The sequence below is a fragment of the Pithys albifrons genome, chromosome Z (genome assembly GCF_047495875.1).
Source record: "Pithys albifrons albifrons isolate INPA30051 chromosome Z, PitAlb_v1, whole genome shotgun sequence".
Lineage (NCBI taxonomy): Eukaryota > Metazoa > Chordata > Aves > Passeriformes > Thamnophilidae > Pithys > Pithys albifrons.
The window spans coordinates 10497999-10522409 of NC_092497.1; the positions used below are offsets into that span (position 1 = coordinate 10497999).

Below are 24411 nucleotides of genomic sequence, written 5' to 3' on the forward strand. Positions count from 1 at the left end.
CCCAGGGCTCTTCTTAGCTTCTTCCCAAGAATATGCTCTCTTTGAGTCCTGAGCACCCAGTCACTTCTGCTTGGCTTTCCTGCCCATGGGACACACTCCCAGGTAACAAAGTTCATCTGTGCCCTTTAGAAATGCATTTTTTTGCAATCCTTATCAAGACAGTAACAAGGCGAGGGTTGTCCTGGAGCTTGACTTTCTGGGCAAGTATAGAAGTTACATCTTCCTGCAAAAGTCCATCCATGAACCAGCATAGCTCACAAGTCCTTCTTGGGCCACTGATGACTGTGCTGGGAGAGAAGGCAACCCAGCTGTTGTGGTTAGTGGCTGCTCCTGCTGAAAAGCTGAGAACTGAGGTTTTTAGAGAAGCAATAGGAGAGCAGCAAGATTGCAAGAGGCACGTGAAGCTGCCACAATGCAAAGAAGAATGAAGGTGGCGCTGACACTGGCTGAAGTTCCCTCTCCAATGAGGAAGCCTCTTGCACCATAAGTGATTTCTCTGTGTGCCTGTTTTCTTTCTGTGCTTGCACCTCTCACAATCAGATGGGTGTGCAGTGAGTCAGCCAGTGGGGCTGAGAACTCAGTTCTGCCCCAGGAGGAATCATGGTCCTGCAATGGATATTTCTTCTGCTCCTCGCACCTCTGCTGGCAGAAAAAGAGCTTGATGAGCCAGATCTCAACAGCTCCGGAGAAATCCAGGAAAGAGGTAAGAAGTGCTTACTCCTCTACCCTTAAGAGCAGGTTAGGCTGCACTCATGCTGCAGGGCTGCATCTTCACCACGTGCAGGATACAGAAGCTGTATCAGAGAGGTCTGATATCCATACCGGGGCCCAAGCCCATTATCTGGATTGTGGTCAGGTGGAGCTCTGCTGGGGATGGAGGGCAGCAAACCTTGTGGTGCTGGCAAAGTCTCTGCAGGGCCTTTAAAATTCCTCCATGGACCTGGGAGCATGAAGTGGCAATCAGTCCTTCCACAGTGTGCAGATGCCATGTCCTCACCACACTGGAGATGGGTGCCGGTGCCCAACGAAGACCTGAAGAGCTGTGAGCTGAGCCCCTGCTTGGGACACCCTGTTGGCAGGGGTTATAATGTTCTGGAGATGCTCTTTAGTGGGCTTTCTTGCTGGAAGAATCAGGGCACTCCCACAACTCTTCTGGGCTCTTCCTACCCAGGCTGCACACTTGGATCCCAGCAGAGTCAGTGCATATGTGCAGGCTCACATTATCTGCCCTCCCAGGAGTCTAAACTGTCTGGTGTTTGAGATGTGGTCCAGGTGCTATGATCTTGTATTGTTTGGTATGTGTCTGAATTGGAGTATTTCTCTAACCCAATTTTCTTTGAGCTAGACCATAAAAATCATTAAAAAAGCATCTAATCATGTCATCCCAGTCCACTGTGGAGATGTGTCTGGACTGATGCTAGTGAGAGAAAACTGCTGATTAAGTATCCTGGCTATGAGAGTACAGGAAATGGGACTAGAAACTTAATTGGTGATGCAAAGTGACACCAGGATCTGTACTGTGAGATAGAGGTCACATGAGGTTGTTCCCAGGAGAAATGTGTCCATGTGGTTGCATAGAGTATAAGCACAGCACAGTGTCACGCGAAAACTAAGAGCTAAATCTGAGACAGAGGATATTCTCCTACCCCAAGTGGCTTCCTATTGCCTGGATCCCCAACTGAAGCTGCTCTTCCAGGCCAGCATGTACAACCATGTCCCATCTCTCCTGTTTGTTTGCAAGGTGCGCACTAGGACCAGGACCTGTCTATACTCTGTATGGTGGGATGCAGCAGGGACCTAGAGCCCAGTAGGCTCTTGACATGCTCTGCAGATCTCAGTCACTCAGACATCACCAGAGGAGTCTGGGGCTGAAACAGAGATGCTCTTGCTGAGTTTGCACCTTGTTGTTTGTGAAAAGAGGAACCAAGAAAAAAACATGTGGCAGCCGCACCCAGCAGTGCAGGCAGCTCTGCCTGCGTCCTCAGCATGTAGGCTCATCCTGTCCTGGGACCTATGCTGAGGTCCCACCTGAGGAATTGGGGTTCTTCTCTTGCTGAGGGACAGGACAAGGAGGATGGCTAGGATGGGGCAGGAGGATCCCTCCCATCCCTGTTAGGGTAGAATGAGCTGACGTTGTCAGAGGAGCAGGGTAAAGCTGTTGGGCAGAGATGGGGAATATAGGGATGGGATCCCTGAGTACCTCTCATGACCTTGGCAGATACAGGGTACAACCAGGGAGAGGATTCAGCCCAATGGGGACAGCGCCACAGAGAAAGGCACAGGGAAGAGCAGAGCAGCTGCAGGCACAGGATGTGGTTGGGAGATGCTGCTGCTCTTTTCATGCCATCATGGGGACACTGTGCACCGAGCAGAGTGCATTTTCTCGTTGTCCTATTGTCACCTGCTTTTCTTGCTGTGCAGCTCTCATGGAGATTTTTTCCTCCCTGAGCTGACACACCCATATGAAACCTGTATCCCTGTATAGTCCCAGTGCACCTGGAAAGCAGGTAGAGAAGCTTCTAGGGGATGCTTTCTGTGCAAAGGCAGGGCCTGTGATCCGAACTGGCCCAATCCCTTTCTCATCAGTCTTGTTTGACACTGTGTAGTGATTTAGTGGCAGCTGACAAGAAGCTTTAAATAGGAACACAGCTGCAATGGCCGGTGGATTGGAGGGTTCTAGCTAAAATAAAGCCACTCTCGATCTGAAAGGTTTTGTTTCAATTGGATTTCAAAGAGTGTCTAGAGTAAATCCTGTGGGGAGCACTGGGGAATGCTGAGAGATACTGCAGAGGAGTGCCCTAGGTTTGACACTCTAAGAGCTGTAAACCGTGAGCTTCACCATGCTTCTACTTGACATCACCAGGGCACAAATTCAGGAAATAGGAATTTTATCTCTTGTTCTTAAAAACCTGTCAGATGCATTTTTGCATAGTGGACTGGTGCAGGCTAAAGAGCCACCAATTCTCAGCTCTTCCCAAGGTGCCTTGTTCAGTGACCTGTTTTGCCACCCCCTTTCCCTGGCATGACTCCCCAGAAGAGCATCTCTGAGGTCTCTCTGCTCATTTTCCACCCTCACCCTGCCCATCACTCTCAAAGATCAGCCACTTTGGCTGCTAGTGGTGAGTACAGAGGTGCTCTCAGTGACTTTCCATACTGTCTCCACTGATGGAAACAGTGGTTGCTTTTCTTAGCTTGTCCCAGCAAGCACATGTCATCAAAAACAGTAAGACTACAACGCACTTTGCTGTGACCTCTCTCAGCTGCTCAGCTGTCATGGAAAAAGCATTGAACTTTGCCTGCTCCTTTTAGATTTCACCTTGTCCTTTATTCTTTGTGTATGAGATAATATAATGTAAGAAAGTACATCTTTTGCTGATAAGAAAAGGTCTGAACCCAGGAGACTGACCTGAATTACTTGCATAACTATTTCTTCTTTCTCCTGATCCTCCCTGACATCTGCTTCTGGGGCATGCCAGGGCTTTGCTATGCCTGACAGGCTCGTAACTCCCTTGCAGCAGAGACAGGCAGTCCAAGTATTTCTGTAAAATATTCTATATTCATAGGTAGTAAACAATATCAGCAAGGAGGATATTAATTTAGTAGTATCAAGAGTAAAAACCCCAAACAATTTATCTGTGCCTATAGAAGGCAAATAGAGTAACTGATTTTTACCACTGTCACCTAGACATTAGCATTTTCTGTTTCCAGTGAGCACATGTTGCACGTTACAAGTGGTGCCTCTTTGGACATATCTACACCACATTTTCCATGCTGAAATTACACTTGACTCAGCCTCCTTCTGATAGCTGGGGTGGAAGGCGTGTGGGTGGCTCTCTGCATACCACTGTGCAGGGTGAAAAACAGTTTCTGATGACTGTTTCATTATTCTCCCAGGTGCTTTTAGTCTCCACAAGGCTGCAATCTGAGCATTTCTTTCCCCTTTATGTCTGAGCACTCTCCTTTCTCCATCAGTGCCCTGGCCCCCCACATACATCCAACCACATTGCACAAGTTTAGAGCTCCAGCCTAGTAGAGACCCCTTAGCAGGTTCCCACAGTCACCACCAAAGCACACAAGCAACCACTCTGGATTAGATCATAGCCTCCTTTGCTCCAAGGAGTACCTTTTCCACAGCAATTGTTACAGAGTGATTGGGAAGGGAATGTAAGCAAGTGAGGACAGAGGTGCCCCACTGACACCCCCCTCCACCCCCTCCAGCCTGTGATTAACAGTCATGGATTAGTTTGTCTCAATGAGTCTAAAGTGGTAACCTCGTGCTTGCCAGGCTTGGACTTCTTGAAGATGTGAGGCTGGGTTGAATTTTATTAATTGCTGTTCTCAAGACAAAAGCAGACGTGCACTGAAACTGTCTTCTCTTTCCCCTCCTGCGGGGAGGCAAAGCCTTCTAGACTTCACCCTCAGTCATCAGAAATGCCATCAGGAAGGACTCTGAGTGGCTGTAGATGCCTGGATACAGATGGTGTCAGTGCTCTGATACTCTACACAACTTCAGCTCCTCTACAGCAGCAGGAATGCAGAGGGCAAGCCCTGGAAGGGCTGTGATGGCTTGGGCACTGCAAAAATGGTGCTCTGTGTGCAGGAGGAAAATAGGCTTTGGCAGTCTCCCAGGCTGCCTCGTTGGTGTACACTGCCCCTTTGCAAGGCAAACAAGCTTGTTTTGCCATACCCATCCCTCTGTCAGACAATGTTAATTCCTAGGATAATTTCTGATGGTGATGCATTCCTCTACAGCAGCACACTCCAGTCTCTGGTTCCTCTGAGGATGGAGCTGTGGGCTCTGCCTGCCTCTTCTGATCTCTCCGATTCAGCCCTCTGGCTCTGCTCAAAATAGGCCATGTCCTGACATGTATCAGTCTCTGCCTGCCCCCTATCTGAGCATGACAGGGACACATCTGGAAGGTCAAAGTGCACAGGGGAACCCGTGGGCAAGAGAAAAAAGTACCAGATGACCACCCCACTGTTCAGAGAGCTTGGGAAGGAAAAGATGAGTCACAGAAGACAGGAAGCCCACTGGTGCTTGCTCTGCTCACAGAGCCCCTGGCAAGCAGGGAACAAGAGGGTTTGCCTGCACAACTGCTCTCCGCTGTAGTATTTGTGTCCAAAGGGGCAGATGTGACCACTGACACCCTGCTGGTACAGATGTGGTCTTTGCAGAAATGTGTTTCAGGTGTCTGTCCTTGTCTGTGACTTTACTGGAAACCACGCTGCATCACAGCAACACTCCACCATCCCAGCAGATACTGACAGAGGACTAAGGAAACCCCCGGCAAATCTACACCTCTGTGAAGCCCTTTTCACCTGGAACAAAGAAAATGGAAAACAGGCTGATGTTCCTGGTTCCAGGCTGATGTTCCTAATCCCTGTCAGGATTAGGGCTGATAAACGGCCAGGTTTCAGAGAAATTATTCACTGGAGTCCTGATGAAGATGGACAGCCTCTTCAGAAATGTGTGGCTGCTGTGCCAGCTAGTCCAAGTGATCTCTTCACATCTAATTTCAGCCCAGGAATCTTACACAGCATCTATTTTCTTGTACTTTAGTGGACCACCTATAACCACTCAAGTTGCAGGAGGCAAAGGCAGGGACTGGGGGAATGGAAATCCTGAAGATGCTGCGGTAAGATCAGGTTTGAGATGATCTAAGGAACCTGAAGGTGCACAAGTCCATGGAACATGAAAAGATGCACATGTGTCCTGAGGGTGAAGGAAGTGGCTAAGAAACCATGCATCATATTTGAGAAGTTTTATCAGGGAACTTCCACTGAAGCTCCCACTGACTGGAAAAGGAGAAGCATAACCCCTATTTTTAAAAAAGGGAAATAAGGGAGATCCAGGAAACTACAAGTCAGTCAGTCTCACCTCAGTGCCTGCAAAGATTGTTGAGCAGATCCTGCCGGAATCTATGCTGAAGTACATGAAAGTGATTGGTGACCACCAACACAGCTTCACTACAGACAAATAATATCTGAGAAATGTGGTGACCTTCTATGGCGGGTTTACAGCATTGGTGAATAAGGGAGGAGTGGCTGACATCATCCACCTGAACTTGTGCAAAGCTTTTGACACTGTCCACATGACATCCTTGTCTCCAAATGGTAGAGGTGTAGGAGGATTTGGCTGGATGGTCACACTGAAAATGTTGCTTTTGTTGTCTCAAAGTCAAAATGATGTTTAATTATCCCCTGGAAAAGTTGCCCAGAGAAGTTGTGGATACCCATCCCTGGGAGTGTTCAAGGCCAGACTGGACAGGATTCTGGGCAGCCTCATCTAGTGGAAGATGTCCTTGTCCATGGCAAGGAGATTAGAATGAGATGATCTTCCTTGGGTCCCTTCTAATCCAAGACATTCTGTGCCTCTGTGATTCTGTGATTTTATGCAAGACTGAATCAGTCCTAAGAGCCTGTCAACAATAATTAGTATAATGCTGAATATGCCTAATTTCAATTGTGTGGGAGTTTCACCTTTTAGTAGAAAAAAAATCATACTCTTCAAAGACTAGTTCTCCTTTGTGCTACAGTAAATACACACTGTATTGCACCTCTAAAGCAGCAACCATGAGATGTGGCTTTTTAAAACATAGTGTTACCCCTGATCTCTGCAAGGAAGCCTCATAAGTCTAGGGAGGTTCATGCATGGCTGTTTTAGTAGGAAGTGCTTTGTGATATGAAAGGCATTAACAGGTTTGGTGTGAGACTCAGGAAGAGCTGGAAGCAAGGCAGAGCTCTGTCAAACAGCTGCAATCACGCCTGCTGGGAGCACATCCATGTTAGCAGGAAGACACTGTCCCAGACATCTCTTGAAATCTGCATCTGTGTCAGCAGGGTGTCTGCAAAGCAGAATTTCTCTTTTCCTCCTGATTTCCTGCCTGGCAGGTTGCTGAGTGCTGTGCTGCTGGTGGGTTTTGAGGACTGTAGAGACTGTAACAGTTACCAGGAGGTATGGAATAGTTAGAACAGGAAAACAATGAGGTCCCTTTGCACTGAAAGTCAAGAGTAGGGCAGGTTGGGGGAGGCCAGACATGCTTGTGAAGACTCACAGCCCCCTCAGCTCCTAGGCTTGCCTCCAGTGGAAAGGTTTTGCTCCCTCAAACTGCTCCTTGCTTCAAGTCAGGCCCTGCAAACCTCTTCAAACAATCATTGCTCATGTTTCTGTGGTGACTTGCGAATAAAAGCATAGGCACTGATGAATAAACTTTGTACAGGCACAATTTGTGGCCCTGAAATGTGAAACCAAATGTAGGAAATACCATCATGAGTAGCTCCCAGGTGATTTAAATACTTGCTGCTCAATTAGCCAATCTGGTGGTATTTTTCATTTGTCAGGGCCTTAATTCTGTCTGAAGTGGTGCAGTTCTTATGGTCTGTTGGCCTTTTGGGTGTTGTGAGAAGCAGTGCAAGGTGGCTTTGCCTTCTTGACTGCACCCCAATGAATTTTGACAATGTTTGGGTACCTACAGCTAAATTTATCGGATGAAGAAAGCTCACAGATTTACATTTCTAATTATATGAAAAGTGGAATCTGCTCAGAGGGTAGAGACCCAAATTAATGCCATGCAGAGAGCCAGCAGAACTCCAATTTATAAGCCAATAGAAAGGGATATGAAGAATTACTTACTCCAGTTGCCCAATCTTCATGTTGCCAAAGTACAACTAAAGGTGAAGGTTGTTAAATACACTCACACAGTCCCTGTAATATCCCCTCTGCCAACCCAAATGTGGAGGTGGTTCTTGTCCTGGGTGAGGATTGGAGGGATATGGGAGAGGAGGTACCCAGTCCTAAGAGTCAGTGGATATTTTGAGAGAGGGATGGAGAGGCAGAAATGACACCTGTAATCTCCAGAGCAAAAGTAAAGTGTCACCTTGAGTAGGCTTTTTGCTGCAAATAAGTGTGTCTGTGAGTGTGAGAAGGTGGCGTCCAGCAGAATGATGGGAATGCAGGTGAATGGTGCCAGCAGAGGGTCTGGTGCACTCCCACAGCCCCTGTGTGGACAGAGCGCAGGAGACAGCAGCATCCCTCAGGCTGCTGAATCCCTCCAGATGGGGCTTCCTCTGCAGCACGGGGATGGGAAAGGAGAGGCTGTGGATAATCATCCTGCAATTCACCTGAGGGTGAAAGGAGGGATAATGCACCTGGGGTCTAGGGCCCCATCCTGGGAGGTGCCATTTCTGCCACCTTCCAAAGTGAGGTTGACCAGCAGCCCTCTAGATGAGAAAACACTCACCCCTGAGGTTACTGCTGGAGCCCAGTGACCCTCAGAGCTCTCCTTCCTGGTCTGTGCACACAGGAAGATGTAAAGTCCCCTTTGACTGGGACCCCAAGCCGCAATTTACCCCGAACCAGAGCAGCTATGCCTTGAATGAACTGGTGCAGCTGACCTGTGTTGGAAAGTTTGTACTATCAGCCCTCCAGATCAGATGCATTTCTAGCAGAACCCGGATCCTGTAGAATAAGACTGCCACCTGCACAGCCCTACCTAATCCTGACCTGGGGTTCTGAGCTGCCATCAGACCCTCTGTGTTGTGGTCATGCTTCAGCCCTAGCTGGGTGACAGTCCAAGAATGGGAGACCAGATACTTAGGCTTTCCCCTGTGTCCTGGAAGTGATGGTGCTCTTTTTGTCTTAGCACCTTGCTGTGGGCACCTGTTGGGGTCTGTGCTCCTGGGGAGGGGTTCAAAGGCAGAAACAATACCCTCTGAACTGGGGACTACTCTGAGCCCCATGCCTTCAAACAATGCCTGGGCATATGGCCAAGGTGGTGGGACTGTTAGGAAGTCTGTGTGAAGACTACAGAGGAGCTCAATTCGTGGTCAGTCTTACCCAAATGAAGCCTAAGTGTAGGCATGGACAGGACTGCTTTTAGGGTGGCCTGCTGTCACCATTAACTCTAAGCTGCAAGAGAGGGATTTGGAGTTGAATGTGGTAACCAAAGGAGCTGGACACTGTCAAACCAGGGAAGAAGACATTACAGCAGACCTCTTCCCATCCTGCTAATACCTACTCCTTCTTCTCTCCTCTGTGCAGGTGCATGCCAGAAGCCCCCGTGGTTCTCAAACTTCCATTTTACCCCAAAACAGAATGTTTACAGGCTCGAGGAAGAGGTCACACTGAGCTGCTTTAATAAGGACCCTCCTCCCTTTGCTGTGATCCGATGTGCAAATGTGATTTCTCCAGTTTGGAAGGGTGCTTGGGAGGTGAAGAACATTCAGGGAACATGGCAAAATTTGACAAAGAAACTGAGCTGCCCCACAGGTAAGTTGTGGAGTGGTAGGTCTCCCCTGTTATGTGCACTTCTCCCTGTGGAGGGGACCTGGACACCCTGCTATAGCTGTGAGAAGACTTGGCTGCAGGTCAGACAGGTCCCCGTTGGGAGCAATTTCTAAGATGGAGAGGCATAGAAGTCTTCAGCATGGGACAGGTTTTCTCTGTCATTGCATCTCCTCCCAGTCTACTCCTGAGTTGTAGGCCATGGGGAAGGTGGAGGGGGACAGTTCCTGCCCTTCAGTTCACCTCTCTCCTAGTGACCTGTATCACCTCCTTGCCCAGCCACACTTTCCTTTCCTGCACTAGAGGGCCCTTGGGTTTCCTTGTGGTATTGAATGCTGACAGAATAGTCAGTCATGGAAAAGTCTTGGTCCCTCACCTGCTTAGCATCTCCTGTCTGAGAAGGGCTCTCACACATTCTCCCTGACAGGTAATTGCAAGAAACCTCGGTGGGATGGAAGACTTGAGCTTCCAGGAAATAACAATATATTCCCACAAAATGAACAGCTGCAACTGACCTGCCCTGGAAATCTCAAGCCATCCTTGTCTGAGATCAAATGTGCAAAGGAACTTCAGCAAGTGGTTTCTGAAAAGCCACGCTATGGAGAGGCCTGGTGGGGCAGGAAGGGCACAAGTGTCTGGACGCGCATTGAGAAAGGTGTGCAGTGTCTTGGTAAGTGAGGCTGCAGCAGCTCGACCCTTTCTCCTCTCTACCTTCACCCTCAACAGCCTGGCACCAGCAGCAGGCATAACACAGTCCCTCCTTGGTGCTGTGTTGCCCACACAAACTGTTGAAGAGTACAGCCTAGCCAGGAGACAAACAGACAATGTGGTACCAGCCAGGCAGCCAACAGCTCCTGCAGTGGTTCTTCAGCAGGCCAAGTATGGGGCCCACAGAAGGGAGTCCAGGTCTGGGGCAGGATCTGAGGACAGGACCGAGGTGCCAGCAGAGGTTCGATGATCCTCAGTGCACCTCCATCTGCCATCCTGGAGCGCACAGGTCTGCTGTGCACTGTGCTCAGTGTGGACATGGCAATACATGGGCAGTCCAGTGCTCAGAAGAGGAGAGCAGGGAGACATAAAATGGGAACCTCCCTGCTTGGGGCTGTGGGAGATGGACAGGATTGTCCACAGACAGAAGTGGTTTCATGGGAGAAGTTCATAGGCCGTTGATTCTTCATGCTTCATGTGAACAAAGAAAGCCTCCCCTAAACCTTGGGTACCCTCATGGCAGATGGATGTACTGCCTTTCCCCTCCCGTTATTGACTGGCTGAACTACCAGGCATTTCTCTCCCACCACTCACCCATGCCCCACCTCATCACTGCCCAGCCCAAATACTATTTCCTCTGACAGAAATGTGCCAAAGGCCCCAGAGTGACTCCATACTCCAGCTGACACCAGACCAGGAGAACTACATGGAAGATGAGGAAGTGATGCTGAGATGTCCGGAGGGTTTCCAGCCATCTTTCACCAAAATCAAATGTTGGAGTGAAGACCAGTTCTTCATTACTAGGAAACCTGTGTCTTGGTGGGAAAATAACACCAACGGTCACTGGATCCAGATTCAGTCCAATATGACGTGCATTGGTAAGGAACGGATGGGGAGCAGGATAGTCCTTGCAAGGGCAGGATCCTGGGCATGGATCACAGTCAGCATCAAAAGACTGCAGTTTTACCTTGGGGCCAGTGCTGTGAAACTGGTTACTGTGGAAGCAACTCCAGCTTCCAGTACAGGATGAAATGTCTCCCTTTGTCTTCCCCCACAGCAGCAAAGGATGACTGCAGCCACAAACCTCAGAGAGTGTGAGGGCAGAAGGACCCCTTTGTTGCTTCCTGTGAGATGTGATATAGCCCCACTGGGGACATGGTCTCCTGGCTTTTCTCTGTTCACTCCAAAATGTCCTACGGTTTGAATGAATAGACACATTTGTCTTACTGGAAAAATTGTCCCAAAAGGTCACATTCAATATCCCAGTGAACCATGACCACAGATTCCTTCTACTCCCGTACCAGAGAGCTGGAGTGACAAGCTTCAGCCTCTTTCTTTCCTTTCCACCAAACTGGGAGTTGGGCAGGGCTGTCTGTCTGGAGCACCCTTGTAAGGCTGGGAAGGGAAGGGAATACAGTGATGTCTGTCAATGTTTTCTTCACAGAAGTCCTTCAAGTTGTCCCTGGGACCTTTGAGATTTCCAGCACCAGCATCAAACTGAACTGGACCTGCAGGTTCCCTGATGCCTGCCAGGGCATGCAGGCCATGTGTCGTCTGGCAGTGCCTTCCTCCCCTCCCTGTGAGCCTGAGGAGGTGGAGGGAAAAGAAACATTACATGGTCAGGAGGGAACATTCACCTGCTCCCAGTTGCAGCCCTTCACCGACTACAATGTCACCATCATCTTACCTTCCAGCACAATCATATACAGAGAATGCAAAAGGACTAAAGAAACAGGTGTGTGTCCACCTACATGAAATGTAAAAGTGCCTTTCAGCTGGTAGGTCAGTCTGATCATTCACTCCCTGCAGTGATGTTCCTGGGATTGTCAATGCTTGGATCCTGTGGGGCTCGGGGGAAGGGGCTGTGCAAGGCCCACAACAGAGCATGTCCCCTCCTTGCTGTCCCAGTCCACAAGGCTCTGCTGCTCTTCCCACTGCTGCAACACGTGGAAGCTTTGAAGGGACAAACTCTACTTAGGGGGACACTTTGCAGCCTATCTCCTGGACAGGAGCTGCCTGCACTCTGCTCTGGGCTCAGTATCTCCTTATGGGCCCTGTGTGTGACTCTGTTTTTCTGTGCTTCTAGTGCCAGACAAACCAGAGAAGTTGTGGCTGGATCCCATCTCAGGCTCTCTGAGGTGGAAAGAGCTGCCCTCCTGCAAAGGGGAGATCATTGGATACCAGGTACCACAAACGTACCCTCATCTCCATACCTGGAGCTCTGTGCAGGCAGACTGAGAAGCATGAGAAAGGTTGGGATGACCTGCAGGATGAAAGAGAAGCTCAGGGCTACTCTTGTGGAAGATGTTACTGCAGTGCCTGTGATGTTGCAAGACCTGTCCTTGGGCTCATGATGCACATATACACCCCTTCAAATAAACAGCCTGTCTCTTCCTTCACAGAGGCTTGGTCCTTTGCTCACAGAGGCAAATTGCTTGGACACTCTGAATGTTGGCCCCAATTCCTGCTCTCCACCTCTTCTCCGCTTTGAGGCCCTCACATGGAGCCAAGGATCCTGCCAGTTCCTCTCCAGGGCCTTCCACAGATGGGGCAGGCACAGAGTAGGGGAGGCTGGCAGAGGTGCTTTGCTCTGCCTCACTGACTGTGGGCAGGTTGGAGCTGCTGCCCTCCAGCTCTGTCTCCTCTCCCCAGCTGAACATCATGGCCAGGAGTGCACGGGACAGCGGCTTCCTGGAGGTGGAGCGGCTGCAGGTGAACGGCTCTGTCACAGAGCACCGGCTGCCAGATCATGGTCCTGGCAGCAGCTACGTAGTGTCAATACGGGGACTGACATCTGCCGGACCTGGGGCTGCATCACTGTGGGAGTTCCAGCCCAACAGCTCAGGTAAGGCTCACCGTACCCCTATCTGAGGAACCTGGTCACAGTGGAGCTGTGCCCTGCAGCCTGTACTGCCAGAGGCTGCCCCTGCTGAGTGGATGCTCCTCCCCTGGGTCTTGCCCTCCAGACAAGCAGCATCCTCTTGACATCAGCTGCCGTGGAGTCCGTGACATCTCACCATCCCAAGGGACGGCCATACTATCCCTGCAACCCCTCACCTCTGAGGGCGTGAGGTGAGTGCAGCTCCCACAATTCTGCCAGCTCGAGATGGGTCTCCCCACCAGCAGTGCTTGCCTGCAGATGCCTCTGCTCCTCTCTCCCCATTGTCCCCCCATCCCCTCTCACTTTTTGCTTTTCAGGGAACACCAGCTGGTTGTGACCATGACACACAACAGTTCAGTGATTGAAAACACCTGCTTATGGCAGCCACAGCCCTTCAATGCCAGCCATCAGCCCTTCAATGCCAGCCAGAAGCCCAGCACCTATGTGGCTGCTGTTCTCAACCTCACCACTCCCATGGACTTCATGTTGGGTGACAGAACCCGGGGACAGGGCTACCACAATGCTGCCCTCCACCCAGGCTGGGACTACACAGCCCTTCTCCGCCTTGTCCACCGCTCACCGCAGGTACCCATTGTGAGGTCTCCTGGTCTCTGGGGCCACCGCGGGGCTCCTGCCTGACCCTTGAGTGGGTCTGGTCTGGCTGTGATGGAAAGTGACAGTGCTGCACGGGATCAGCTCCTGGGCCTGCACTGAAAGTCCAGGCATCTTTGCAGGTTGGTGTCCCTGGCATACTTGGCCACACTGGGGCACTCAATGGCTTTAGGTTGGGAGACCTCTGCTCACAGGAAGGATAGTGGGGTAGGACTTGACTGAGCTGTCTCCTGTCTTCTCCAACAGTCAGAGAAGTTCACCTGTGTCTGCTACCTCATCTCTGTTGGTAAGTGTCTCCTTGCTTCTGGTGCAAGAGCCTCTCTCTTACATGTTCTATTTTCCCAGCCTGGCTGCTTCCCTGGCAATGAGCTGGCCCACTGCAGAAGTGGTGGGGTATTGTTGTCCTATTTCAGTCTCCAAAGTTCTCTGGGTCTTGAGGCTATCTATAGTAGATGGTCTTTGGGCATCCTCAGGACACTTGGGCAGGTGTGGCACTGGTGGTAGCTGGACACTGGGCATCATCCTTGCCATCACTACATATTTAATCCTAGTTTTAGTGCTCCCTTGGTGTATGTGCAACTCTTAAATGCAGATACTTCACCAGCTCCTGGCTGTGACTGGGGCAGTCAAGGAGACAGGGTCCACACCACAGGGTATGACACCAAGTCAGAACCTGCCAGTTTCTTCTGCACCAACATAACTTTTCTTCAATGCAAAGCCTGGAGTGGGAGATGAGGGAAGCTGCTTATGGCTCCTATGGGATCTCCCAATGCCTAGTTCAGGCTGTGCAGGAGCCTGAGCCTGGGCTGTGCTGTCTTCAGGGCAGGAGCCGGTGTCTCTGCTGGACAGAATGCCTGTGGTTATGGCAGTAGCTCTGCTTGTTGCACTCCTGGCACTGGGAATCTTGCTGCTCCTTGTGCTCTTCAGGTCAGTATGTGGCTCACCTCTCTAGTGCTCTGTGAGGCATCCAGTGCCTTGCACTGGCAAGAGAGTCCAAATGGACCCTGGGAAAAAGCAGGGTGGGAGACAAAGCTATTAGGTGGGAAACAGCCTGTCTCTCTGTTCTGCTGGCCTATGGGCCTGACTTGCTGTTTTGCAGGCTAAAGTACAACAGTTCAAAAACCTCGGAGAACAACAGCACTATCCCCCTGAGAAGTCGAGGAGGTGAAGTATGAGCAAAGGTCTTGTGTGCCTTGTCTGGACAGGGTGTCTATCAAAAGCAAAGGCAGGGTGCTCATAGGGTCCATAAGATCCTTACAGGAGCAAGGGGATCAGAGATGGCTGGCATGGGGAAAGCAACACCTCCCAGGAGAAGGGACCTGTGTGGGGAGGGACAATCTGGGGCTTTATGGGTTCCTAACCATCACAATGCCAGCTCAGTCCAAGCTGCAGAGTTCCAGGGCCTGCCAGTTTAGCATCAGGTGGATGCTGAACTCCTGTCCTTGGGGTTTCTGTAGGTGTGTGCAAGCTGAACACACAGATCCCAGTGGAGGAACTGCTGGAGGCTCTTAAGAAGTTTAAGAGGGAAGAAACAGAGGCAGAGCAGACAGATGATGAATCAGTCAACAGTCATGGTGTCGGGCGTCTTAGAGAATATCAGGTTTGGGTTAGCTTTGCTTTCGCATCTGGCTGCACTGTCCCCCCAGCCCTCACCTGTTTCCTGGACAGGTGATGCAGTTGGCCTTGGCCAGTCTCAGAACACATCCCAGTGACGAGTGGGCTTGTCTTCTTCCTCTGCAGCAACTGTCCTCCACTTTGCTGCACCCCTGCAATGCTGGGAAGGATCTATGTAATCAGAGCAAGAACCGCTACAAGAGCATCATCCCATGTAAGCAGAGCTCTTCAGGGGTTGACAGAGGCACTTGGAGCTGGTTGGGCAGCACAGGATGCTGGGCTGGTGTAGGTGCCCCTGCAGCACTTCAGAAATACTGAGATCCTCATTTAATCCTCTGTGGCTGCTGAAACCCAGGGGGATTTCTAGCCTCACTGTTTTATATCCAATTGTAGAACTCTTGTTCTGCTTCTCAAATCCTCATGCAAACTTAATCATTTATCATTGTATTCCTGATCCTGATGTTGGTCATTGCTGAACACTGCTGTGTCCTATACAGAGGCAGGTATTTGTGGGAAAGTGTAGGTAATGACCCAATTTCTTTCAAACCTTAAAAATCCTCAGGGCTCCACATGGTGTGGACATTTGGCTTTTCGTAGTCTTCTCTAAAACTCCATTGTACTTCCTGCTGTGCCACATCATCTTTCATCTCATGAACTGTTATTTACTCCTGAACATGTCCTGAGGCCTGGATGCTGCTGAGGAGGCAGCAGACAGCCCCAGACTTTCTTAAATTACAAACTCCTGATAACTGTCTTTTTGCTGATGCCCCAAAGCATCAGTCCACCTCCTTTCTCTTTCAGATGATCACTGCCGTGTGGTGCTGCAGCCCTCTGATACAGGGAATGATTACATCAATGCCAGCTACGTGGATGTAGGTAGCGAGGAATTGTTGCCCTGGGGAGGGTAGGAAAGGTGCCTTGCTGTGCTGGATGAGGACAGTCCTGCTCATATGGGTGGCTCTGAGGTCTGACACTTGCTGGTCTCAAGCGCTGGCAAGTCTTGAAAAGTCACTTTCCTTGCATAATTTCTGAGCTGCCAGGAGTACTCTGGATTTGTGTGCAGTTCTCATTTCTAATAAAAAGGAATTTACGTGAGAGGCCTGAAGCCAAGATGCGGCCCCTGGTACACACTCTGTGCGCTGGCCAGGAGTGGTGCTGTGGGACACACCATCCTGAGGACTGTGGGCTTTGGCACCTGTGGGATAGATTCTTTATTTCATTCTTTGTTAAACAGTTAACCCATGTGATCACAGCTGTTTGAATCTCTCCCTTGCAGAGCTACCGAAGTCCACACTTCTTCATTGCAGCTCAAGGTAGGTGCTCCCAGATTTTATCCTCAGGAGATGCCAGTTGCTGCCTTGGGCAATTTGGGGAATGGGAAAGTGGAACAGCAGCCTAGGAGCTGTGAATGGCTCAGTCCAAGGCCCTCTGTCTCCAGGGTCTCTGTCCTGGTCAGTTGTTACAGCTACTGCAGGGCATGGAAGGCCTCAGAGGCAGTTTGGCAGCAGCTGGAGCTGGTGACTGCACTGCCCAGTCTGAGGATATGGTCCTTCCATCCACAAGTCTGGTTTGTTCCCTTTGGCAGCTGGCATGACAGAGACCATCCTGCAAATGCCTGACACAACTGCACTCAGTGCACTCAGATGCAATCTCCTCCCAACAGTGCAAAGCTGGGAAGGGCTAGTCTGCTCTATGCAGCATGGAGGAGCTCCTGGGCTCCCTGCAAAGCTCCAGAAATTCTTTTCAGAAAATAGGACCCTAAATGTGGGAGTAACTCATGGTCATCTTATGGGTCTGGATAGAGAAGCAGTGAATGCCTGACATATCATGGGCTCATCTGCTCTCCCTCCTCCTTGTCCCAGTTTCTTACACAATGATGAAGCCAATGTGCCCAGGACTTCTGCCAGGTGCTGATGTACCCTGGCTGTGCCTCTATCCCTGGGCAAAGGAAAGCCTGGAAATGCCTGAACTGTGCCTGGGAGCACACCTCCATGGCTTCAACACTGGCACAGAGCTCTCCTCTTCCTTCCCAAGGCCCCTTGGCTGAGACAGTGGTGGACTTCTGGCAGATGGTCTGGCAGGAGAAGACCTCAGTCATTGTGATGCTGACGGGCTTAGTGGAGCAAAACAAGGTAGAAAAACCATCTCAGCCTGTTCTCAGCTTGGGCATTGACAGAGCCCAAGCTTCTTCGCGCCTTTGCTGTGCTCCCAGCATGTCTGTCAGTGAGGGCAGAGAATTTGGCATCACTGCAAAGTTTCCCTTGTGACGTTGCTGGTGGTCAAAGGTCTCACTGTTGTTGGCAGATCAAGTGTGAGCAGTATTGGCCAGAACATGAGGAGGCCTACGGGGACTTTACTGTGACACTCAACAACACCAGGACAACCACGGGCCTTGTCATACGCACCTTCTGCCTGCAGAAGGTAAGCCTGGCATGTAGCAGAGGTGGAAATGCAGGATGCTTCTGGGGTTCAGTAACTAGTGAGAGCTGTCAGTCAAGGACATTGTGGGGAGCCCCACCTGGTCTCCAGCACAAGAAGGTCAGTGTGCTACCACTGGATTCCATGCCATGGCATCAGCCTCAGTTTTCTGTGCAGTTTGTTAAGAGGTATTTTGTCAGGTCCAATGATCACCCCAGATGAGTCTGGACTGATGATGTACATGGACAGTTCATGGATCCTTGAGGGCTTGGATCAGGTTATTACAAAGGCTATAAAGCAGTTAAAGAGTATAAAATGACATTTCTGTACATCCAGCGTGGTGGGGCAAGTGTCTGCCTGTCACCTGAACAAACCTGCAGAGGGGTCCTCACTCAAGGTTCCTGGTCACTTACAGTTGCTAAGCCTGAACAGATAATTTATAGTTTAAGATAAGATACAAAAGGACATTTCTCACGATGGATGCTCCTGCTGAAGTTACACCTCAGATAAAAAGCAGAAGCTCCAGCAGCTGCAAGAAGGGGAAGCCAGGTACAATGTAAAGATATTGCAGTTATGCATATTTGTGTCTTTTCTTGTCTTGCCCTAAGACAAATGTATCTGGGAGGTAAAGCTCCAACAGCACCTGATGGAGGGATGTATCAATTCACTAGTTAAGGCCAAGTGAATGTGATGTTTATGGAAAAATACATGATGGGCTGGTAATAAAAGTGACTACATTCACATTAGTGCAGTACCAGCCTTCGGGAATATCTTTTTTGAAGGAGCCAGGGATTCTGAATGACTTTGGAAATACCCTAAACGGTGATTTTTGTACTTTTCTTCTGGGGCACAAGCTGCATTCGCTGCTCTGCTGTCACTATTCACAGCACATGAAAGCAGAGAACAAAATAAATTGTGTGACTGTGTAATGGGTGAATTTGCCCTTTGCTGTCTGAAGAGCTGTAGTGGAGCAGTCATTATGTTGCGAGTGCTGATGGGAGCACTGTGTGGTGAAGCCCCACTGAAGTGGTTTTCTCCACTGTTTCCTACTTGTTGGCATGCAACCACATGACACAAATTTCCTGGATGATTCCTCCTCCCTGCTGTCAGCCACATCTCCCTCTTTGCAGGCTGGCTGTGCTCTCCCAAGAGTGGTGGAGCAGTTTCACTACCTGCTGTGGCCAGACCACGGAGTCCCCAGAAACACTTCGCAGCTCCTGTGCTTAGTGGCAGTGGTGAACAAGAGGTCATTGGAAGCACCTGCTGGGCCTGTGTTGGTGCACTGCAGGTACTGGGCTGGGAGGACTTGGGTTCTGGAGCATAGCTGGAAGGGGCAGCACTGATCCCCAGTCTTCTGTGTCCTCAGTGCAGGGATTGGGCGCACAGGTACCTTCATCGCCCTGGACTTCCTATTGAAGATGGGGAAGGCTGAGGGGCAGGTGGATGTGTTTCAATGTGTGCAGCAGCTGCGGGAGCAGAGAATCAGCATGGTGCAGACCAAGGTGAGAAGAGTTACTCAGGCTGCAGATCTAATTCCCACCCTTCCCAGGGATGTGGCAGCAAAGCCACGTTGGCCATGAAGTTCAGGTCTAGCCACAGGAGCTGCCAGGTGATGAAGACTGCAGGACCTTTTTTTCAATGCTGTGTCCAAATCCAGTAAGGATCCGTGTTTCCCTGAGACAGACCTTATGAGGTGTCAGCAGCATTTATATTCACCAGTCATCCAGATTTAGAAGGGCTGTCCTGTAGGCAAGGATCATGAACAAGAGTCCACTTGTTTATATTTTCAGGATGTCTGCTTTCATGGCATCTTCTGAGCAGCAGTGTCCTGGCCTAAGGGCTACACCCCTATGGTCTGCTCAGTGGTGGGTCACTTTGGAGAAAACTGGGTTGGGCTGGAGCAGCCCTCCTTGTAGGAGGACTAACTAGTCCACAGGTTTTCCATGTTTCCTTCCCCAGAGCAGGGATCTGGTCTGAGAGGGAGCACTAAACTCCAGGAAGATGGTCTTTTCTGGGTTGCTGGAGTTGCCAGCAGTTTCTCAAATCAGGGCTGCCTTCACTGATAACTATCTGGTCTCAGGGCTCCGTAACAGGAAAGTGAAGATGAGCCTGGCTCATTCCTGGCACAGGTTGATGCCAGTGGTAGTCTGGAGTTCCAGGGTTCCTCCTGGAGCTGCTCCAGACTGCAAAGCCGATCCGTGTCCTCCTGCAGGAGCAGTACACCTTCCTGTATGAAGCACTGCTTGAAGGCTTGCTCTGCGGCACCACTGGTGTCCCCGTGGAGAGCATCACCACCCTTGTGCACTCCCTTCGAGAAACTGAGACATCAAGGAACAACAATGTCCTTGAGGTGGAGTTCAAGGTACTACCAGGATATGTTGCACTGGTGCTACAGGGGCTGGTCCGTGATGCCACTCCCCTCCCCACTTCCCTTCCCAGCTATGGGATGAAGACAGGGGAGCATTTCTCTGGGGTGGCTGAAGAAAAGGAGGCACTGACAGGCATGACTTACTAGGTTGAATCATCTCTACAGGCCTTGCAGAAGTTTTCTGAGTTGTTCCAGCTTCTACCATGCAGAGAAGCAGAGAAAACCAGCAACCAGCCCAAGAACCGCAAACCAGGGATCTTGCCAGGTAACACTGGCAGGGCTCAGCAGCGCCTTCTCTAAAACCCACTGTTTGATAGCAGCATGTGGGGAATGATGCTGCGCTGCTGCTTCCCTCCCCACCACCCTGCCTCTGACAGGTTCTGCTCAAGGTCCAGTCACTGTTTTCTTGTTGGTAGATAATAAATGCGGGTTAGGCTGGTACACCTGGAGTACACCTGGGATAAACATGTCCCTGGTCTAATCCTTCTCAGTGGAGAAGCTCAAATGAAGCATCAGGAAGCAATGAGGAGAGTGGAACTGCTGTGTCTCTACCCAGGGGATTTTGGATATCCCCATGTCAGGGGGCCCTGAGCTGTCATGGTCATGAGGCTGGTGGTGCCTGTTCATCCAAGCCTCTTCGGCGCTTGGGAAGCCGCGCTGATCACACTACTTGCAAGCAAAAACCCCGTGCCTCAGTAGGGAGAGGATGACCCATCACTTCCCTCCCTCTGCCCTTTGCCTCCGCAGCGGATTCCTGCCGGCCCATCCTGATGTCTTTGCTGAACGCAGACGGCTCACCAGGTTACATCAACGCCGTGTTTGCCAGCGTAAGGCTCCAGTCCTGGGTGGGAGTGGGGGAGCTGATGATAGCAGCAGAGAACCCTCCGCGCACCCCTGCCCAAGGGAAGCGTGTCACTCTGGTGTGAGGTGTCCCAGCCCTCGGGCATCTTCACGGTGACTGCTGGCCCTGCTGCCAGGAGGTGGCCCCCGTGCTCGGCTGAGCCCTGCCTTGCCTGCGCGGGCAGCGCAGCAGCTGCCGCACAGCTTCTGGACGCAGGCTGGTGGGAGCTGAGCCCGGGTGTGATGAGCTGCAGACGCGGCGGGGTGCAAACTTGAGCTGCTCTGAGCAGGGCTCAGGTGACCTATGTTTCCTCCATCCCTGTGGGGAGGCAGTGAGGCGTTCCTGCAGCCGGAAAGGTTCTCGGGGAAGTGGATTGTGCAACTTTTCCCCAACACGCATTGTGACATGTTTTGCAGACATACACTGAGGAGGACAGAATCATCATCACCCAGCTGCCTTTGAAGAGCACACTGGTGGATTTCTGGGCTCTAGTCTGGGATTACACCTGCACATCAGTGGTTGTGCTGAATCAACTCCAGGAGCTGGACAAGGTCAGCATCCCTAGCACAGCCTTCCCCTCCCTTGGTTCCCCGTGGGGCTGAGCAGTGTGATTTCTGCTTTTACCCTGCACGACTCCTCCCATGGGAGCCCTGTGAGCTTGTGGGCTCCATCTGGAAGAACCCTGAGGACATTCCAACACCATGGCACCACCAGTGGACTCTCCTCAATCTCACAGCCAGGGAGCATCCCCTCAGTGTCCTCTCCGTTGGAGTGTCATTTTTCTGGCTGAAGCACTGGGTTGGTCCCAAGCAAACATTTGGCAGAGCCACGTGTACATGGCTTATGGGCAAGGTGCTGTTGTGAGCCCACCCATGCAAGGTGCTGAGCTCTGCCACGCACACAGGTTGGGGTTTGTGTGATCATCCACATGTCTCCCCCTCCTCCAGACATATGTGGAGTTCTGGCCCACCCAGAGTGAAGAAGACTATGGCTGTTTCCATGTCCGGTTGATCTCAGAGGAGCCTGGAGCTGGCTTCACAGCTTGGACACTTGCCCTCACCAACAGGCAGCAGGTGAGCTGTTTGCTCAGAGGTGGTGAACTCTTTTGGGAACAGCCTTTTTAATTTTGGGCCAAAGTCACAGCTAGAGGTGGCTGAAGCCACACTGGTCAGAGCGACCTAGTGGGCTGCTGGAAGCGCACTGGCCAGAGCAGAGTCTTTTGCCTTATGAGAGAGGTTAATCCCAAGAAGGTGAGGCTGCAGTCAGAAGTATGAGTCAGAGGTATCTTTGTGTGCCTTTCCAACTTGGAGGACAGTAGTTGTGAATAGAGTTTGTGCAGTTTGGGAGTTCATGGGAGAGGACAGCTTTTGCAGGTAGCTGGGCAATGGACTGGTGTCAGTCTGTCCAGCATCTGGTGCTCAGCTCTTCTCTAATGCTCTGTTTATGTGCTGGTCTCAGAGTCCTCAATGGAGAAGGGAAAAGTCTGGGACTGGGCTATCCCACTGTGGAGCTGTGATCCAGTGTGCATGGCTGAGCCAGGACTGACATACACTGTCCATCCCTTCCTTCCATCAAGACAATAGATTACTTTTCTGCCCAGTGCACTGTCTTTCTTCCCCACTAGCCCAAGAAGTCTGCACTGGAAGTCCAGTTATGGCAACTGAAGGACTGGCCCATGCAGGAGCGTCTTCCCCCACACCCTGCCACCATCATTAACTTGCTAGGGAAGGTGGAGACGCACCGTCGGCAGAGCCAAGGTGGACATATCCTTGTCACCTGCTGGTGAGTGAGGTCTCTTGGAGGAGCAAACATGGCACACAGCTGGACCCAGACCAGGCTCTGTCAGTGAACTTAGTCACAGTTTCAACTTGGATGGATGTAAGGACTTGAATTCAGCTATGTTCAGAGTGAGAGGCCTCCCTGTGGCAGCTGGCTGGATGCAGGATCTGTGGACAAGCTCACTCTCAGAGCCTGGGTGTCTAGTGGGACACCTCTGAGGCTCAACCCTGCCAGGTGGTCCCAGAGCAAGTGACTCTCCCCTTGCCCTCCTCCACAGGGATGGAGCCAGCCGGAGCGGGATCTTCTGTGCTGCTAGTTTCCTGTGTGAGCAGATCCAAAGCGAGGGAATGGTGGATGTATCCCAGGCTGTGAGAACGCTGAAGAGGAGGCGGAGGCAGTTCATTAAAGATGTGGTAGGTGTTGACTTCAAACCCAACTGGGATTGCAACACCAAACCAAGCCATATTCAGGGCTGTTCCCAGCAGCTGCCCTGACTTCTCAGTGCTCAGATCATCCTGTGGCCAGCAGGGGCCAATGAGACCTCCAAAAACCCATTCTCTGCCTCTGGGACAAACACACTTACTCAGGGACAGATTCTGCAGAACCAAATGGGCACCAAAGCATCCTGCATGATGACTGACCCCTTTCTGGTCCTCCTGGCCTGCTCAGCAGGGGGCTGCACTGATAGGTGCTCAGGTACCTGTCCTGTACCCTCTTCACCACCTTGTCTGGGTGCAAGAGGTCATCATAGGGTGAGCAACAAAGATGGGAGTGATCAGCAGACATTTTGTGCCCTGGAGTCTGACTCTCCTTCCATGAGCAGTTGGCTCCAGCACTGGGGCAGCCCAGTCCTCCAGCTACTGGAGCACAGGCCTATGATTCAGCAGCAGCAGAAGGTAAGCTCGGGCTGGGAGGAGTAGAATGGGCGTATCTGTGCCTGGCATGCTGAGGAAGACGTTCCAAACCAATGCTTACATTCCACTGCAGGTGTTGGTCTATCAGATTCTCATGCACATCCTTCTTTCCACAGGAGCAGTATGGGCTCTGCTATGAACTAGCCCTCAGTTACTTGAATTCATTTGAAACCTATGGGAATTTCAAGTAGAGGCATGACCACAGCCCATCTCTGGACAGGACTTTGACTCTCTTGACAGTCCTCCATCAGTAAAAGTGAAAACAAGAGAAAACAAAAGGGATGTGCACAGTCCTAAGACTCTTTACTCCCCTGAAAAGCCACACCAACAGGTCTGTGCCCAGAGAGCACAGGCTAGACTCTGTCCAAATTGTGGCCAGACTTTGAAATAGTAACCTGACCCTTGGGGGAAGTAGGGTAGCACAACACACTGAATTCTGTCAGGGAAGCACCAAACTGCTGTAATATCCATAGTGCTCAGAAGCACAGGCTATCTGTCCTGCTTTGGGAGAAACATGAAACCAGAGGCCAACAAGAGCCAAGGGTGGGACAATCCACGGTCCTGTAGGGCTAAACTGGTCCTTCCAACCCACAAAATCTCCTTCTGAAGCTCCATTTTCCAGGTACTGATTCAAGTGCCATAGCCCTGCCATCTCCAGAGAGGCTCCTTCATCACCCTGTCTGGCTCCATCATGGCAATCCTAGGTTATAGTGGTTTAACTTGGATATCCTGCATGTGGTTCCAGCAGGGGCTGCTGCACCATGAGGACTGGTTCTGTCTTTGCTGCACAAGGCCAAAAGACCTCAGAACCAGGACTGACCCCATGGCTCTCTGTCCTGTGTCTCGCCAATAAAGACCCTGTAACGGCCATGGTGGTGGTGACCTCTGATGTTCACTTCACTCCAGGTTTGACTCAATACAAGCGCCGTAAAGCAGCTGAGACCATATAGGTCCCTCAGCTCTGGCCACAGCATGTGCACAGGACACACTCCT

At 51.0% G+C, this 24411-nt stretch overlaps 1 protein-coding gene across 1 annotated transcript; it reads left to right on the plus strand.

The window, feature by feature from the left end:
• Positions 1-444: 444 nt before the first annotated feature.
• On the plus strand, positions 445-24279 carry LOC139684432 (receptor-type tyrosine-protein phosphatase alpha-like). The gene is made up of 28 exons (XM_071580391.1): positions 445-703; positions 9041-9268; positions 9711-9953; positions 10636-10869; positions 11436-11726; positions 12078-12175; positions 12644-12836; positions 12958-13063; positions 13190-13457; positions 13731-13770; positions 14306-14411; positions 14584-14648; positions 14942-15084; positions 15225-15312; positions 15900-15970; positions 16375-16411; positions 17133-17230; positions 17403-17519; positions 18647-18804; positions 18883-19018; positions 19729-19878; positions 20050-20149; positions 20632-20711; positions 21142-21276; positions 21673-21798; positions 22350-22507; positions 22782-22917; positions 23535-24279. The coding sequence occupies exons 1-28, from the start codon at positions 601-603 to the stop codon at positions 23607-23609; spliced, it is 3783 nt and encodes a 1260-aa protein (XP_071436492.1). The 5' UTR covers positions 445-600; the 3' UTR covers positions 23610-24279.
• The last annotated feature ends 132 nt before the right edge of the window (positions 24280-24411 follow it).